Here is a 15,734-nt window from a genome sequence, read left to right as displayed (position 1 = left end):
GATTATAAATAATAAAGAAATTAATTTTAGTATAACTTTATAAACAATTTATAGGTAATTCTTTCATAAACAAATTCAATAAAGGATGTATATTTCCTATTTGTAAACTGAAACTTCTACCATAAGTTTACATTTTAACATTTATAATACTGTATATACACGCTTGTCACGAAGTATACATTACAAATTGCGATAACAAACCAGTATTTGATACCCTTCAAGTAATATGAGATAACAACCTTATTATTCATGGGAATTATGTCACAATTATAAATATTTTAACAATAGTTAAAGGCATGACCTTTGTGTGTGTGTGTGTATACAGATATATATATATATATATATATATATATAGATATACATAAATATACACATACATACATATACATACACACATATACACACACACAAATATGCGCACACATACAAATATATGAATCCACGTGTGTAGACCATGTATTGTCAAAAGTATTCTTCTCTAACTGAATCCGGTTTGGCAATGTATGTTTAGAATAATAAATAAATAAAAACTCAATAAACTACATTAAAACATTGAACCCCGAGGGGAACCGAGAGCGGGATGCGCTAAGTGGACCAAACTATCGAAATTGTACACAAACCATATGGCTCCCGTGAAGTCGGGCGGAAATTTAAAGGCAGTGTGAAGCAAAAAGGTGTAAGCGGCAAAGCTCCTCTGGTCCTCGGAGTGAAGATTTCTGAAAATTAAAAGTGAAAAAGAGGGCGCCACATAGCGTGATACTGTTGTTACAGGCTCAGAAGGCAAAGTATTCAAAAAGGCTTACCGAAAAGCTCTGCACAGTTCTGTGACCGGTGCTATCAGGCAGACTAACACTCTCAGTGGTTAGCACACTGGGTGGCCTCAGGTGTAATGCAGACAGGTGGATCTCAGCGTTGCTTGATTGGAGTAACTCAACGTCTGTGCAGCACGTATACTACAGACTCCAGTGGGTTTTGGAATAAAACACCTCTCCAGGTTAGATTAATAAGAATATGAGACAACTTCCGTATGATAAAGTTAAAAACTTTAATCCATACAAGATTAAAACATTAGGGAAACAAAACATGATCTACATTGCTGTTAAAATTTGGCATCCTGTCAATATAAATAAATGTGTTATTTTTATGAGCACATTCTGAGTCAGCTGATATAGCTCTATGCTAAGGAAATATTAGGGCTAGAACTAACAAACTAATCATTTGTGCATACTTAAAAGGACATAATAGCCAAAACTGAAATGCACACGAGTGTTTCAGTTTTCTATAGAAGATTTTTTTGCAATATACTTGCATTAGCAAAACTTCTCTTTGTAAAAGCTTTTACTGTTTATGGGACATATGTACATATGCTTTACAATGTGCCTGTTCAGAGAGCCAGTGTTTGAATGCTGGTACATGACGCACATGCAGCAACATGCCCCTGAAACACTATATATTTTTATTAGAAGCACGTTTGCTAATACCAGCATATTGAAAAAATGCTTTTAATAAAAGCTGAACCATTTTCATATTGACTTTTACACCTAGATGCAGGCATTACTCACAAGCAACAACAATGCAAAATGGTTTTAAACATTGACATTTTTTAGCATCTATGTTTATTTGCCTGTCAAGCCCTCAAGACATCTACATACGTATGCTACATAAAAATTATTTCCAAGCAGTACATTGCACATCTCCAGCAAAGCAACATATCTATTGGCTGTCCATAGCTTGCACTGCTCTACTTCAAAGTGCGTAGAGCAGGGGTATCAATGTAGCTAGGGGCCACTGGGCAAGTGTTTATCTCCCATGGGGGCGGCTGGAACTGAAAGTGACCAAAGTAGTAGTTCATGATGGGGGGGTGTAGCCCACAATACAGAGTTGTCTATATTTACCTTGTGAGCGCCAAGTGAAGTGATCATTCTGGAACTATATAACAACTTAAAAAGTGACATTTATCCAAGCAGTGGATGGTGGGAGTCTACACTGGATGCTTGTCTTTGTATTTATCTTGTGATTGCCTATATACAAAAACTAGTTACACCTCTTAGAACCCCCAAGAAAATTGACAGCCCATATTAATAGTTTACCTATTAAACAAGGGAGGACCAGATAAAACTATCTTTAGGGCCACATATGGCCTCAGGGCCATTACTTTGAGACAACTGGCGTAGAGGTTCTGGGTCTCTTCCATTTCAATGCATATGTTTTTAAAAAAAAAAATGTTGTGACAACTTTGCAATCAGACAAAACCAATAATATATTGATATCTGAAGAATAAAAAAAAATACATTCAACCATAAAACATTACGTAAAGTATGCATGCAAATGAATTGTGTATTTCACATTCCAACGTTCTGCACATAGGGGAATATGTTCTAAGTATTTCTAAATAGATATCTCTCTATATATATCTATATAGATGCAGGAGAAGGTGCACTCTCACTGGACACGGGGGATGTGGCCACACATGACCACAGTAACAAAAACTACGGTATGTAGAGCAAACCCCTTTCCATGAGTGGTTTCTAGCAGCATACACACTTCTAGCTAATGATTGTTTTGGGTCTTTTATTTTTTGAGCTTTTGATCTGTCCTGCCGATAGTGCTCTGCCTGACGATTTATTTTTGCTGTACAACACATATTAGCATTTGTTGTCTGGATATCACTATGCTGTGTATGTTTGACCAGGTATACAGCATAGGCTATTACATGACTGATTATTATGGGATAATATCCACACTGCCCGATTTTACCACTGTATCGTATTCATCTGATTATGTTCAAGGCAGGTTGGTGAGATGTGTTCTGTATACCGCATTTGTCATATTTCTGTTTTCACTATGTAAATAGGCTACGTTTGTAATGAATACTTGTAAATGGTTATATTAACTAGGGAGAGGAGATAGTGATGCAGCTACGAATTAGCACTAACCGTAGTGAAGTGGCATTAGCATGCATGATGTGTTCAGGGCAGGTTGGTGAGCCATGTTCTGTATACTGCATTTGTCACATTTCTGTTTTCATTATGTAAATAGGCTAAGTTTGTAATGTATACTTTGTATAATTGTAAATGGTTATATTAACAGTTTTTTTGTACACAGGGGGAGGGTCTAGTATGGTATAAAAGTTTGCTGTTCATTTTGTATTTGTTGTTCTGATGAAGGGGTGTATTCCCCGAAACGTCACTTAAATAAAAGGCACTTGTTGCATTATATTTTAAGTCCAGAGAAAGCTGTCTATTTACTATATATATATATATTATTTTTTTTAATTATGGATGCACCAGAATTTCGGCCGCAGAAACTTTTCGGACGTAAATGTCATTTTTCGGTTATTTCGTTTTTCAGGGTTTTTTTGCCTGTTATTTTCTATAAAATTATTGTGTAGCATATTTCTAATTTGATGCTAGCCTAAAGCAGCTGTTTTTTTCTTTTTTCCCCCTCAAAAGAAAGGGGAAATGTCTGCGCGTCTTATGGAGCGAATGTGTGTGTGTACCCTGTAGCCAAATCACCAAGTGCAGGGGCAATGTTCCCTCACCAAGGGGCAGTTGAGATAGCACCTCACATGTGGAGGCTGCTGTGGCCTGGAGAAATGGAGGTGATGTGGAGCATCTAATTGTAAGTTTTTAAATTTTAATTTATTTGGAGCATGTTTGGGGTCTGCCTGGCACCATATTGCATTACAGAAAGTACTAAATCTGATTACTTATCAGCGGGCTCAGTATTTTATAAGTGCTCTGCTCTGGCGAGCAGAGCACTTATAAAATATTGAGCTTGCTAATAAGTAATCAGATTCAGTATTGTCTGTAATGCAATTACATTACTGAATCCGCACAATTTTCCCCCTACTTTTAGCCCTACTGTGGGCTAGCACTGCACCAGAACCGGTCAAATTGCCAATACATGAGATTTTAACAAATCCAGAATATTTACACATATATGCTGTTTCTCCAAGAGCAATACAATTATCCTAATCATATGGGTGACCCATACGATTAGGATAATTGAATTGCTATTGAAGGAACAGCATACATGTGTAAATATTCCCGATTCGTTAAAATCTCACGTATTGGCAATTTGACCGGTCCGATGCAGTGCTTGCCCGCAGTAGGGCTAAAAGGGGGAAATTGCGCGGATTCAGTAATGTAATTGCATTACAGACAATACTGAATCTGATTGGTATTTGTTGTTTTTTTATGGTACAGAGTTTACTCAGCCTTTTGATTACCGGTATATGTTCTATGGCCAAGTGAGGATAGTTTTCAGAGCTCTAAGTTAAATTTAAAAGGGCAAGATGGCTATTACTTTTAGCCTTGAACTGATTTAATATACTGTATGTACTTATTACAGCTTCTAAATATAAGTGCTAAGGAGCACAACCCTCACATATCCTGCTCACATGCCAAATTCCAAATGTAAATACTGGGGGTAGTTTTTAAAACAGCAATGTGTGTGTGTGGCTGTGTGTGCATGTTTAAGAGTTTGCTTGATAATGTGAGGGTGTGAGTGTGCTTGAGAATGTGAGGGAGAGGGTGTGAGTTAAAACAGAATATTTTTTTTCCTCCTCTAAAAACTAGGTGCGTGTTATGGAGCAAAAAATACGGTACTTGACTTAATGTTTTGAAAATAATAATTTTCTAGGACTATATTTTATTTTGGTAATAGGTAAAAAAAAAAAAAAAAAAAACCTGTTAAATCTGATTGTTACATAAAACTAAAAGAATAATACAGTATACTGATATTTAATATTATGAAGGGATGCACCGAAATTTTGGTCGCAGAAACATTTTGGACGAAAATGACAGTTTCTTTTTTTTGTTGCCTTGTTTTTTTCTTGGTAAAATTATTGTGCAGCATATTATTGTTTTAAGATATTTTTTTGTCCAATGTTAGTATGTTACTTTTAATAAAAGTATGGTTATTTTATTGGATTGCAGTTGTGGTGTAGAGATTATAAATAAAAATTTAAGTCTGTATTGTAGATAACCTCTTCACCAGCTTACCTCCCTGATCTACCCCCCCCCCCCCCCAAACAGCTCTCCAAACCTCCCTCTCCCTACATGCCGCCATCTTAGGTACTGGCAGCTGTCTGCCAGTAACTAGTTTGTATGTGTTTTTTTTTTAACCCCTTCTTGGTGGTACTAAAGTGTTCACATCAAAATTAAGCTCCAATAAAAACACTTATTAAAAATGAAATCACGCAATCGTTTGTGCAATTGCAGGATTTTGAGGTCGGGATTGGATCATGGGGGACTGCCTATGTTGCTAGGCACGCTCAACAGGCCAATCCTGGCCTACGTCAAAGGAGGAAGCTGCAGGACACCATATATGGTAGGACGTTCCATACCTTCTTAAGGATGCATAGGGCTTTTTTTTTTTTTTTTAATATGCACTATTTTTCTTTTTTCTGTAGTGTTGAGGTCCTCCGTCCCTCACCCCTTTTCTATAGTTAAGCATCCTATCCCTATTTCTTTTCTGTAGCGTAGGGCCCCTCCCACTCCATACCCTTCCGCCTCTGGGCCGCCCACCCAATCAAAGGCTGCAACTGAGATTGTTACAGACATTGGACAGACTGTTTCACTGTCTAACAATTTGGCAGTCTATCTTCATATGGTATTGGAAGCACAATCAACACTCTCTTACCATATAAAGGTAGATGCTTTCTGGCTGCGTTCTTAGCTGATAGATCCGATAGCTGGAGCTGCAGCATGAAGCAGAAGGTTGGACATAGCTATTACCTCAACACTGGGCAAAGTACCCGGTGACGTAGTAGCTACAGCCAAATGGTGAAAGGGATGTTAAACAGTGTTTCATTGTTGTAATAAAAAAAGCACTAAGTAGTTGCTAATACTTCAAGGGCCATTATATATATATTTTTTAATCAAAAGCTTAATCATTTGAGGCATAAAAATGAATCAATATACATCTATTAAATAAAAGGTTAAGGTTAAAAAATACTGTTCTTACAATTCTTTATCGATACGAGTGCCCACTTAAATTGCTGTTTCCACATCTAATTATTGGTCTGTGTCACACGACCGACATGGAGGTTTGACCTTGTACACTCCAGCGATCAAGCAGCTCCTCTCACTGAATATTCTGACGCGCAGGCTGCAGCGATGTCCCTCAAAAGCGCAAATGGTCCCTCTGTGCTCGTTCACGAGTGAGCCAATCGGCAATGGTTGCTATAGCAACATTTGAAGCATCCTCTGAGCCGATAATGCTCGGCATATAAGGAGCTTCAAAGAGCTAAAAATAAATAAATTTGGAACTTGCAAATCATTTGATTGTTGGTATTACATGGATATTTTAACTTTGTATTGTATTATAGTATCCCTCACAGACATTCTCATTGCTACTTCAAACAAATCAAATATAGCAAGGTTCTAACTAAAGTGAATATGATATACATGTTATATAAGTGCTTACATGGCTTGTATAAATCATTGACACTTTAAATGTTTAATTAAACCCTGTAAAAAGGCGATAATATAGCAGTCACAGTGTCACATTTCACACACTGCAGTGTGGAGCTCGCCGTTTGTGGCCAAACCCAGCCAGTTAATCAAATCAGTAGCACCAGCTGCACTGTCTCAGTGCCATCCAAATAGTGACACACCAAAAAAACACGACCGTAACTATGTCACTAGATGCGGAAGTTTTCACTGTCAGGTGCTGACTTATTTAGAACTGGGAGTGAGGTTGCGGGATAAGTGATGGGTTGTGTGAGTTTTTGGATTGCTAAAGGGCGATATATATGCAGGTCTGTGAAAACTGCAGTGTACAGATCAGGGGATAGACAAGGGGTATTTTATTTGGATTATAGTTTCATGCATCTTTCCATTGCCTAAACAGACACACTATGAGAGATATTGTAAATGTTGCTAGGGGCAACGAGTTCCTCTGCTAGCGTGTCAGTAGGTGTGTCACTTTGATCCACTGCCAGTGCGCGGTTGTGTGCGTGCTACCATGTCTGATCAGCAAGGCAATGCTGATTGGACAGAGGAAAAGAGGGGAAAAAAAAAAAAACGCCTATTTCCGGGGCGTTATGGTAAAGCTTGTCATGAAACTAATTTTATGTACTTTGAGGTACAATTTAAGATATTAGAAATACTCTTTTTAGATAGGTACATGCATTAAAAAACAATTTTATTGTATACACATTAGGGTAGTTTATTATGGACCTTTAATATAAATCATTGCAATATGTATTAATCTATTTATATGGATTTCCCTTTTATTTTCACACTACATTTGTGCTTCCTGTTACAGCCCCACGTGGGGGAGGAGGCTTTTGCAGGAAGTTTTGTCTTAGCCTGATATCATAAAACTTCTAGGCTAGGTAACAGGGAGTCAGATTTGCTCATGCCCCTCTGCTCTTAAAACACTGGTGGCAGGGATACACTGAGAATTTTTAAGTGCTAATTTTGCAAGAAAACAAGGTATTTGCTGTTTTGTTTAACACAATTTTTTTTTTTTCCCTATATTTACATTCTTTCAAATGTCAAAACAAAGTTGACAACTTAGCATGAGCAATTGTAATTAAATCTACTGTAACTAATCTGTTATGGTCGTCTCCTGTCTCATTTGCAGGATTCCATATGAGTCCTAACATGCACTGCTGTTGTGACTAGCTATACATTTCATACATACTGTACTGACGTTTTTTCATGAACCATGTCTTAGGGTCATCAGCTTACTTTTTATTTCCAGAAAGGGCCCCTCCAAGCATTACTTTTCACCTGTTCAGATAAACGAAGCAGCTAGCGGATAATATAGATTTGTTAAGTGGATCAATTGGCTAAATGTATTAAGCGCATTTGCAGCTTTTTTGTCTATGTGGAGCAGGTTTGTATAAGTGAGCCTGCTGCCACATATTTAAGAAGCATAAACTGCTTCTTTTTTCCCTCTCCGCCACCTCAGACGGCGAGATCAATCACCCCTACAATCTCTTCTTCAGGAGTGATTGACAGTTGCACCAGAGCAAGGGGCGCAATGTTAAATTTTGACCTGCAATGCAACATCGCAAGTGGTGATTGCAGACAGACAGGTTCACTAGTTATCCGCATGCAGGGATAGTAAATCTAGCCCAATGTCTTCAACGTACTAGTAGCATTTTAACTAATGGAAGTATATTGCAAAAATGCACATTTCAATGTTGACCTGTCCATTCCTTTAAGAAGAAAATTGTGGATTTTCCAGTCTTTAGAACTCAAAGTGTACATGGCAGACTTCACATTCCTAATACTGGTACATGTCTGTCACTAATAGGCTGCAGCAGATATAAGATTACAGACTAAAAACCAATGGAGAGTCTGCCAACAAAATGATGTCTAGTGTCTTATCTACTCCAATATCAAGTCCGGATTGGATCCTCCAAATACTGCGAAACGGCAGGTGGAGTGTGGCTATTGAAAAACATTTGCAGCAAACAACGTTACATTTAAAAAAATATTTACTAAAATATGATAACATTGCATAACTACAGAAAAATATTGTTTTTGTCACTTTAGGAAATGGCAAAGCGTAACCGTACTAAATTCTTTTTTTATATATGCCATAGCATATGTTATCTGTCAAACATATCTGTCATATTTCTATTCTTATATGTTATGTTTGTTTAATGTGACAATTAGTATGAGTAATCCAACAATTAGGGATTTGTTAGAAAAATTAGCATTGTTTAGCAGTCCAAGGATAAACCCATTGGAAAGCCTCTGGAAAGTTATCTTCCCCTTCCTGAGATTACCACATTATGGACAGATACAAATTAGCTTCTGCACATATCAAGCCATCAATGTGCAGCATATAGATTGGCCAGTCTTCTGTATTCCACATAATGGACTCTAGTCCCTCTCTTGGGAATTGTAACCCCCCCCCCCCCCAATATTTGCAGATTTAAACCGGAAAAGCAGGCAACATAAACAAGTGCCTTGCTTTCTTACCTCCCCTGTGTAATGTTCCTTTATCTAACTCTAAAAATATGAAAAAAACAAAACATTTTTTATGTATGGCAGCACCCATTACTTTATTAAAATAAGGGTGCTTTAAAGGACCACTCAATGCAGTAGCATTGTATAATTAACAAGCCCATAATAGAATGACAATGATTTAACACCAACTCTGAATTTCAAATAAGCAGTAAATGTATTTTTACTCCCATTGTTTTGCCCCCTGTATCATGTGACAGACATTAGCCAATCACAGACTAGCATACATATATCCTGTGAGCTTGTGCACATGCTCCGTAGGGCCTTGTTCCTCAGAAAGTGTGTATATAACAAGATTGTGCAAAATTTAATAATGGAAGTAACTTGGAAAGTGTCTAAATCTGCATGCTCTGTCTGAATCATAAAAGTTTATTTTGACTTGAGTGTCCCTTTAAGGAAACATTTATATTTTTAAAATTTAAGCCAATATAAATTATATTAAACAAAACCTTTATATTTTATACACTATTCTAAAGCTAATCTTTGCTTTGGATGCAGCACTGTGTCTAGCATGTATCTACTCTTTAATATCCCTTTAACAATAAAATATACCCAAAAAAAGTCAAGGACAATATTGCCATATATGTTTAGACTTGTTTATTGAAAACAAAGACAATATCCACATTTCTATAAATATAGACATTACAAAATCAGTGAGTCATGTCACCATATCAGGTACATAGAGCTCCACCAGAACCAATATCAATCCAGAAATGCACAGTGTTTACCAGCTGACAAATCATTCATCTAGAGAAATACTAAAGTGCAATTTGATATATTTAAAAAAAACAAAAAAAAAAAACATGGACAGCTGGGACACACAACATGGATGTGTAAACAAGAAAAGTAGATTGTAGAACTACCCTGTTATGATAGTAGTCAAGACAATTATTTTTGGACGTTTGTATTTCCAGTTTTATCTCTACAGACTGCAACCACATGAGCCGACTTAAAATTATCATAAAAAAAAAATAATCTCTTGCATGCTACAAAAAGTTGTCTCATTTAGTAAGACATCCAAGTCAGATGCACATAAAACATGGGTTCATACAGTGATCTAGTGTTTACAGTGTACCAAAATACTGTTGGAGGTAGGAATATTTCACTTATACTGGACATACTAACATATATCCTTAGAATATATGTTAGTATGTCCAGTATAAGTGAAATATTGAGCGAAGTTGCTTAACAGTTCTAATTCATTGGACTCACACTAGGCCCAATCTAAGGAATGTTTCACTATACAGTGAAGGTGTAAAATAAAGTGACAAAGCATACGCCTCATTAAAAGTATACCTTGACCTCCTTACATGTGTTTAGAATGTGGTATGGAATGTGCATGTTTACTTTACATAGTACGTGGACACAAAATTAGAAAAGGTAAAACTGCAAATTGTACTTTCACAAAAGGCTTCTTGAAACAAATATTACTCAAAGACTGATGCTAATGTGAATGTTGAGTATTTTGGAAACCAAACTGAATACTGTTGCTCAAATTCAAAGCATTTAAATGGGGCATGGAAGTAATACATTAACTTTAATACATCACCTAAAAGTGCAGCATATGTAGACGTTTAATTTTTGCAGGACATAAATGTACCTGAATTGATGCAGGTATGGGGAAAGGGAAAAAAAATAAAACTAAGATTTTTTTTTTTTTTTTATATAAATGAAAGGGACAGTCAACTCAAACATTTTTATTGAAAAAAAAAAAAAATAATATAGATAATCCCTTTATTACCCATTCCCCAGTTTGGCACAGCCAGTATGGTTATATTAATATACTTTTAACCTCTGTGATTACCTTGTATCTAAGCCTCTTGACAGCCCCCTGATCACATGACTATTATCTATTGACTTGCATTTTAGCTGTGTTGTGCAGAACCCACGAGCGTGAGCACAATGTTATCTATATGACCCACACGAACTAGCAGTCGTCTGTTGTGAAAAGCAAAAAAAAAAAAAAAAAAAACCACAACACACGTGATTGAGAGGCTTAGAAACCGGAAGAAATTTAGAGGTTTGAATGTTATAAAGTTTATTATAATAACAATATTGGTTGTACAAAGTTGGGAATGGGTAGTAAAGTACTGTCCCTTGAAGTCTGAAACAGTACAGCCTCTGATTGGCTATATAATTCTGGCAACTATGAACTGCCTAATTTACCCTTGAGGTTGCCCATAGGAATGAGGGTGAATGATTAGCAACAGTACAATCACAAAGAAAACACAATCAACAAGTGGCTAGTAAATCAGTTAACTTTATAAAAAAATACAGATATGCAAATGTATATAATCATTATCCAAACCCAACTATATATACTGGCCCTAAGTGACAAATCAAAGTTATTTTATCGCTTCAATGTCCTTTTACGAACTAAATTCAAGATAATACTTTATAAAATGCATAGCATTTTATTTGAAGTGATCAAATTATCCACATAAAAAACAAATATGACTGAACCCCCATGCATTGCATGTATAAACAAGTTTTGCAAAGACTAATGTTGTAAAATTAGTCTTAGTCTAAAGGATTAGTCCCATACAAGCTTAATTTTATATTTACGTTATTAGATGGTTTTCTTTGCAAGTATGCATTAGATTTTCATTAAATGGGATTTTATCCATACATCCTCTCTCATAAAATTTGTATCACTTCGTATACTAAACTTATTCTTTAAAAGTCTCACTATGATAATTCAACACCCTGCAAACATTCCAAGTGTGTTCATCATTGTAAATGACTAGATTATTTCAGCCACCGACATACAAAATTTAGTTATTCCTGATGTTTATGAAAACTTGAAACACTGATGGTGTTAAGACTGGCAGAACGTTCAAGAGAAAGCCTGCGTGCTGAAAATGAAGATGTCATAACTTAAAACAGCATTACACCAGGCTGCCAGGGCATCTGATACAGACCTGTTTACGGCAAATTGACGCCAGAACTACATTTTATTTTAATGCTATAACATGAAAATTAAGTTCATCTTTTCTTTTTCTGTTGTTTGAGCATTTTTCTGCGTTTAATGATCATTTCATATAGTTTCTCTATTCCCTCCCTCAGTCCATCACCTATAATTGCACAAGTAGGCTGTAAATGCCATGGCGTTGAGGAACTCAGTTCCTTCAGTGCCAAAAGCTTCTCAATTTCAGGTAGCGATAAAGAGTTCCTGAGATCCTGCTTATTAGCAACTATAAGAACAGGGACACCTTGGTTCTCAGAGGTTTTGGTAATTTTATATAATTCCGTTTTTGCTTCCTCCATTCTTTCAGTATCTACTGAGTCCACGACAAATACAATCCCATCTGTGCACCTTGTGTAGGATTTCCAAAGAGGCCTTAGCTTTTCCTGACCACCAACATCCCAAAAGTGGAAAGTCACTGTTTTAGCATTACCAAGAGGCACTTTTATTTTCTCAGCATTAAATCCTTTTGTAGGAACAGTGTTAACAAATTCATTAAATTGTAATCTGTATAGCACTGTTGTCTTTCCAGCACAGTCCAAACCAAGGATAACTATATGGAAAGATTGAAAGGTAGGTAAGCCAGACAGGATAGGAGTCTGTTCGGAAAGACCATTGCCCATTTTTCACTTTGATGAAAACAAAAGAAAATTAGATCCAGTAAGAAGTCTTGGACGATTTATTTAACTGGATGTTACCTAAAACAACAAAAACAAATAAAAGTTACTTTAAAAGACTACCAGAGTAATTAATGCATATAAACTACACAAAGTTTCATTAGTCAGGTTAGAAGTGTTGGAAAGTGAAAACCCCTTTTCTGACACATCAAAATGTAACAATAGGATAGAAAAGGGTTCATTCATTCTCAACATACACAAAAAATAAATAAAACAATACAAGTAGGTGTTATTTCTTTACTTGCCAGTTACACCCGATATCTCCACCACAGATATACAAAAGTTTGATAAAGAATATGAAACATTGACATTAATTTAAAAGGAGGTATAAACAAATAACTACAGAGAAAAAATAAATTAATTAAAAAAAATGTTTTAGTGTGGGAAAAAAAGCAAAACCAACAGGGGAACAGATGATGGGTGTTGGCTTCATACCACAAAATAATCTTCATTTTTAACAAAAACGATAACCCTAGAATTAAATATACTATACATTATGCGCTAATAATAAAAATCACCCTGTTGTTATTATGACATCTGATAGCAAAATCACAGTGTTGTATGAAATGCCAAAAACGGAACAGGAAATTCTGGAAACATTACAGCTCTTAAGCGTAATTCAATACTGCTAGTACTACAGCTCATTTTGGGACTGCAGCAGTCAAATAGAAAGAGCCAAAGGATTAGCCACAATCAACACGTCCATCTCTCAGCACTGGGATAACCCTCCCCCATGATAGCCAGCCAGGCACTTTGTGCAGATCTTACATTATGCGGTACCAGTGAGTACTTTAGCAAAAGGAAGCAACAGCATCTTACATATAGCAAAGCACATAAGATGGTGCCAGCTGTCAACAAGGGGCAACTGCGCCCCTCATGCCTCTGGCTAATACCATAATAGAAGGAATCCCTAACATGGATACGTACGGGAATGCCCACGCACAGTCATTATATTCCAGTAAATAGTGTAAACACAACTCCAATGTAGCCAATCACAGCAACACCAAAAACGTCCAAACCAGCGGGACCTCACTAACTTGCAAGCAGGCAATACTGGGAAAAACACCACCACCTCCTCTGTGGAGAATCCCTACACTTTATATTAAGCACACGCAGTCCTTGGCTCACAAGCTCTAAGGAAAAACATGCAATTCCGCTGCGGCAATCTTTCAATGCAGCAGTACATAAGCCAGAGAATAACAGTCAGTGCACATATCCATACGCACCTGAAAAGCCACAAGCTTTCATTCAATATATTCGCAGCTCTGAAGCAGGCCAGCACCTCTATGAAGCGCTCCGGTGAAGGCTATCTGCAGGGCGTGAGTGACACTTCGCATCCCCCAACACCAGCTCCACACGAATTCTGAGGCACACACATTACCAGCCGAGTGACTGGGCGTTAAACCACGCCTCTCACACAGTGCCACATTCCTGATTGGCTAGATACGAGCATTCCCACGCAGCCATTTCTTTTAATTCTGATTGGTCCGACACTTGCATTTCTTCCATTAGTGCGATGCCGCACCTGTTGGCGCCAATAGGCTTATTAGCAGCAATTGCCTGACATTATATATTGTGAAATGTTTGTGCGTGGCGCTTGTTTTAATTATGTGCTTGAGGGTGCCAAAAAGATAGACGAAGATGATTCACATTTATAGTCAGACCGTGCAAAAATGAAATATGCCTTACTGCATGTTTTTACACATTCCTCACTGGAACAGGAACAAAATATGTTTTAGAGCTCGACTCCACTATTTTGTTTTCAATATTTTATTATTGCAGACATGCCAAGTCTCCCTGATTGTAATAGCGGCTCACTGATGCCAGCAAATGGTGTGCGAATTCCCTGAAACTTAAAAGGCCACTAAACCCAAAATCTTTCTTTAATTATTCAGATAGAGAATAGAAATTTAAACAACATTACAATTTACTTCCATAATTTATTTTGCTTCATTTTTTAAATATCCTTATTTGAAGAAAAAGCAATGCACATGGTGAGCCAATCACATGATGCTTATATGTGCAGCAACCAATCAGCAGCTAGTGAGCATATCTAGATATGCTTTTCATCAAAGAATATCAAGAGAATAAAACAAATTAGATAATATAAGTAAATTAAAAAGATGTTTAAAATTGCATTCTCTTTCTAAATCATAAAAGAAAAAATGTGGGTGGCATGTCCCTTTAAGTACTATGAATATCTTATTTAGGGTTTCAAGGTGTCCAATATATAACTGGGGCGGGGTGGCGCAGTAGCGGGTGAAGCCATCTCCCTGAAATGAGTTTTTGCAGGTTGGGATGTCTGATTATTGTATTCGCGACATTTACGGGGTAGCTTTTCATTTAAAGTTTGCTATTTTTAAAAATCAGTCCATTCTCACAAAATCACTTAAATACATTCACTGTTTTATTTGGTGGTTATTATAACCATTATTATTATTACTACCTGTGCTATAACTATTTATTTAACTCCTAAAAGAAATTATACCATTTTATTGTAGTTATATTAATACAATTCGGAAGGTTGCTTTTCTCTTCATAGTGAAACTGGGAACTACCTAAGCCCTTCAAAAGCACTGTTATACCCAGGACAATTCAGCTACATTTGAGGACCACCCTGTCTCCTTTATGTCACTTGTTTGTAGCAGTCTGATGCTGCCTAGATTTTACCACAACCTCCTGGACCTGAGCAAAAAAAAAAAAAAACTTGGAGAAGTTTATTTATTGTAAACACAGTAAAATAACAACAATGTTATCATAACTTTTATTATTATTTGATTGTAACTCAGTCCCACAGATTCACTAATATTACTAAGAAATATGATTGTTTTCATAGTTGGCATGTGTGAAAAATTTGGATCTATATAGGAGTTGTATATCTTTTTTCGGCTTAGAATTGGGAATTTCAATATCCCGGAAAGTGGTAAAACGTTGCTTTGATACATTTAAAGGGCCACTGTAAGTAAATATTTTCTATGCCTGTTACTAACTACCCCAAATACGCTTTTTATCAATAGCATTTCATTAACATATCTCTACCGTATATCAGAAATCTTGTCTGCAAATTTAATTGTTTTCCAAACCCACTCCGTGGGTATC

At 36.5% G+C, this 15,734-nt stretch overlaps 1 protein-coding gene across 2 annotated transcripts; it reads right to left on the bottom strand.

Annotated features, from left to right (window-relative positions):
• Positions 1 to 9,575: 9,575 nt before the first annotated feature.
• On the bottom strand, positions 9,576 to 14,138 carry ARL4A (ADP ribosylation factor like GTPase 4A). 2 transcript variants are annotated; one of them, XM_053714107.1, is made up of 2 exons: positions 13,918 to 14,138; positions 9,576 to 12,656 (listed from the first exon to the last, which is right to left on the bottom strand). In XM_053714107.1, the coding sequence occupies exon 2, from the start codon at positions 12,579 to 12,581 to the stop codon at positions 11,979 to 11,981; it is 603 nt and encodes a 200-aa protein (XP_053570082.1). In that variant the 5' UTR covers positions 12,582 to 12,656; positions 13,918 to 14,138; the 3' UTR covers positions 9,576 to 11,978. The 2 variants fall into 2 exon arrangements, with proteins under 2 accessions (XP_053570082.1, XP_053570081.1); XM_053714106.1 differs by having other exon boundaries at positions 13,862 to 14,133.
• Between the last annotated feature and the right edge of the window lie 1,596 nt (positions 14,139 to 15,734).

Source organism: Bombina bombina, chromosome 5 (assembly GCF_027579735.1).
Source record: "Bombina bombina isolate aBomBom1 chromosome 5, aBomBom1.pri, whole genome shotgun sequence".
NCBI lineage: Eukaryota > Metazoa > Chordata > Amphibia > Anura > Bombinatoridae > Bombina > Bombina bombina.
The sequence above is the reverse complement of the archived record's forward strand: the minus strand, read 5'-3'. Positions and strand labels throughout refer to the sequence as shown.